Source organism: Triticum aestivum, chromosome 1A, assembly GCF_018294505.1.
Source record: "Triticum aestivum cultivar Chinese Spring chromosome 1A, IWGSC CS RefSeq v2.1, whole genome shotgun sequence".
In the NCBI taxonomy this organism is placed as follows: Eukaryota; Viridiplantae; Streptophyta; class Magnoliopsida; order Poales; family Poaceae; genus Triticum; species Triticum aestivum.
In genome coordinates this window covers 577,401,887-577,404,617 of record NC_057794.1, presented here as the reverse complement: position 1 = coordinate 577,404,617, position 2,731 = coordinate 577,401,887, and the positions used below count along the sequence as shown (strand labels likewise).

Genomic DNA, 2,731 nt, shown 5'->3' with positions numbered 1-2,731 from the left:
TGATATCAAGAAGAGGAGTGGAGCAGCTTATGGAGCAATAATACATGAGATCATAGAATACTCCAGTAGTTTTACTACTTGTAATTTTTTCCATGAGTTTAGGAGCTTGAATTTCGAGGCTCACAATCTCGCGAGGCATGCTTTACAACTAGGAATTGGCTGCCATGTTTAGTTAGTCCATCCTAGAGAACTTAATTTCGTCCCTGTAAACATTGTGACGGTTCAATAAAAGCTTCGTGAGAGTGTCTCAAAAAAAATCTTTTTCGGGGAAAAAAATAGAACATTGACATCAGATTTTTAACATTTGCGATCAATAAATAAATAAATGGTTTTGAAAAGAGAACGTTGAACAAATATCTATAACCCAACGAGGTCGGCCGTGTGCTTCTGCAGTGCAGATTCTGCTCCTTTCTCCGTTTCTGCACTTCAGATTCTGCACCCTTTTTTTTCAGAATGCCAGATTCTGCGCCTTTGTGTTCTTCCCTATGGAGTTGGACCGGCGCCTGCTCATCAGACTCGACCCGTCATCACACCACGGGACCGATGCATTTCACACGTGGCCGTTAACCAGGCACTTTCGTGGTGCAACTCCACAGTCCACACGACGGAACAGTTCCCAACTTGCCTGGTCCGGCGATGGGTCGTCGTAAACCGCGCACGCCACCGCCAAATATCTACCGGCGGCCGGGCCCCACCCCGGCCCGACGTCGTGCCGAACTGCTCCTTCTCCCACGGCACGCCACCGGGACGGGGAGGGGAGGAGGTGGTTCCACACGCCAAGTTACCGGTGCACATACAAGTCCGCTCCCCCGCGCGCCTCGCCGGCTAACATCCAGCGTCCACGTCCAAATCAACGGCCCCCGTTGATCTCCCCTGCAACGTGCAGACTCTCCTCTCCCCCCTGCCAAGAAAGTGCAGCGCCCCACAGCTCGCCGGGAGAGACAGAGCCTATAAGAATCCGAAAGGACTCGTGGGATCTCGGAGCAACTCGATCGAAGAAGCTCAGCGACCATGCCGATGATCAGCTGCTGCCACCAGCTCAAGCCTCCGTCTCCGCCCCTTCACCTCCAGCCGGCCGCCCATCTCCCTGCGCTACGCCGGGCGTGCTTCGCGGCGGCGGCGTGCGTGGTGGCCGTCAGCGCGATGGGCGCGGTCGACGGCGCGGCCATGGCGCGGGGACCTGCCGACGACGGCGCGGCGCTCGGGGCAGCGCTGGTGCGCGCGCAGGCGCCGGCGCGGTGGAGCGACCGGAGGCAGTGCCCGCCGTGGCACGCCAACTCGCTGGAGAACGTCGTGCCGGAGAACCTGCCCCGGCCGTCCGCGCGCCGGAGGTATAACGGCGTCGCGGCCGCCGACAAGGCGCATGCTCCCGCGCCTGCGGCGTCGCCTGACGCCGTGCTCCCGTTCCTGGCGCTGCGCTCCGGCTCCGGCATGGGCTGCTTCTCCCTCTGAATTAATCTAGCTAGGTGGTGTAAGTTGTAATTAATCGGGTGATTAGGCTAGCAGATTAATTAGCTTAGCTTCTAGAAGAAATAAGCTCTCATATTGGTGAGAGCTGGGGGTACATACGACCAACATATTGTTTTATCTGTGATGATATTTTTCTATGTACTTCAATTCATTGCTCGAAAAGAGCTAGTTAATCATTATTTATCTGGCTTATTATTGGCCACATTTACGTTGTCATGGTGTCTGATCACGTCGCTCTCTATGGAAAAGCAGGAGGAGGGTGAGAAACACACGACAAGCACTCAACCTGAAAGCGAGATCTGACAGCCAACTAAAATCATAATAAGATTCAGAATTTTACAGATTCTAGTACGTACAAATGAAGGTAAAGGTCAGACGGTGTTGGCTTCGGTCACAGCTTCAGGTTCGTAGTAGTACGTGGTACTACAATGGGTTCGGGTGGAGTACAAGCCGGTTCCGTGCAGTACGACAATGACTCGAGGTATATGTGGACGAAGAAACTGCCCAAACCACGAAAAAACATTGAGAAATAGAAAATAGAGTAGTATCATCATTTTAATTCGGGACTGCCTATACGTCAGTTACCTGAAAAAACTTTCGACGTCGGTCACTTTTTCTATCGACCATCGATCAACATCCAGTGGTTAGCAGCGTCGCCTCATGTTCATCTTCTTCTTCCTCCTCCCCGCGGCGGTCCCCCGCCTCTTCTCACATGGCCTACCCAGCCCTAACCACCTGCCTCTGTCCCCCATGGCCGGCGGCTATTGCCGCCCGCCCTCCACTGGACCTTCCCCCACTGTCGTGCTGGTCGCCGCCCTGACCATCCCTCTAAGCCAAGCCCCGATGAAAAATTTCAACGACCCTCCTACACACCCCCTCCCCACCTTAAGTTTCAAACTCACTCCCGCCGGCTATTACCAGCTTACGCTCGTAGAGCTTGGCGTTACCGTGGCCGGTGCTCCATGTTGTCCCCGTCTTCAGCCTTGCGATGCAATTTGCAAAAAATGGCTGACACCACACACAAAATTAGGCACATGATGTTCGGCAAATCCGTTTTAATTTAGAGGCTACAAATTAATGTTGCTTGTGACAAAAAACACCCGAGCAGCAAAATTAATGTTTGGTACGTAGGAAATATCTGGCTCACCTCTTGCGGCCACCCGCGATTCCGGGGTTCCTCTCACCTCCGTTAACTGAGTAGTTCAGGGTTAGGCCTGTTTGGAATTAAATATCACATTCCTAGCTTCATCACGGCAACACC

The 2,731-nt window shown here is 53.3% G+C and overlaps 1 protein-coding gene across 1 annotated transcript; it reads left to right on the top strand.

The window, feature by feature from the left end:
* Positions 1 to 775: 775 nt before the first annotated feature.
* Positions 776 to 1,649, top strand: LOC123182126 (uncharacterized). The gene has a single exon (XM_044594596.1). The coding sequence runs from the start codon at positions 1,012 to 1,014 to the stop codon at positions 1,450 to 1,452; it is 441 nt and encodes a 146-aa protein (XP_044450531.1). The 5' UTR covers positions 776 to 1,011; the 3' UTR covers positions 1,453 to 1,649.
* Positions 1,650 to 2,731: the final 1,082 nt, after the last annotated feature.